Below are 441 nucleotides of genomic sequence, written 5' to 3' on the forward strand. Positions count from 1 at the left end.
TCTGATTAAATCATTTGAAGTCTTTTGAGAATCCACGAGGGATGATAACATAGTGTCGTCTCTGCATGAAGTCAGTGTTTCCCATAATCAGGGGAACACTGACTTTGCATGTGAAGAAGAGGTTGAGCGTCATTGATATTTCCACAAAAACGTTAGACTGGCCTTTAAAAACCAGTAGACATATGAGTAAGACCTCCTCATTTTCCCGCTCTAAAGGGACTTAAAATATCGCTAAATATAGAGTAAACTTTTATTTTTTTCCTGTTAGATCGTAACACTAATATCACACTCTTGATTCTAAGATGTGAAAAACTGAATACAAATATAGGACTGTTTTCGCAATGGGTGTTTCGCAATCTAATCTATACTAAAGGCACATACAAATAGTGAAAAAGAAATCTAGCTGAATTTGTATGGGATTTTTTTTTTTTTTTAATACGT

The 441-nt window shown here is 34.2% G+C and overlaps 1 protein-coding gene across 1 annotated transcript in view; it reads right to left on the minus strand.

Annotated features, from left to right (window-relative positions):
* Positions 1–10: 10 nt before the first annotated feature.
* The window catches only part of LOC119587677, a 19,636-nt gene continuing 19,205 nt past the window's right edge, over positions 11–441 (minus strand). Inside the window, exons 10-11 of the mRNA XM_037936357.1 lie at positions 290–297; positions 11–210 (exon numbers count right to left, since the gene is read on the minus strand). Coding sequence (XP_037792285.1) covers positions 11–210; positions 290–297 — 208 coding nt within the window. The remainder of the gene's footprint in view (positions 211–289; positions 298–441) is intronic.

This window comes from Penaeus monodon, chromosome 23, assembly GCF_015228065.2.
Source record: "Penaeus monodon isolate SGIC_2016 chromosome 23, NSTDA_Pmon_1, whole genome shotgun sequence".
In the NCBI taxonomy this organism is placed as follows: domain Eukaryota; kingdom Metazoa; phylum Arthropoda; class Malacostraca; order Decapoda; family Penaeidae; genus Penaeus; species Penaeus monodon.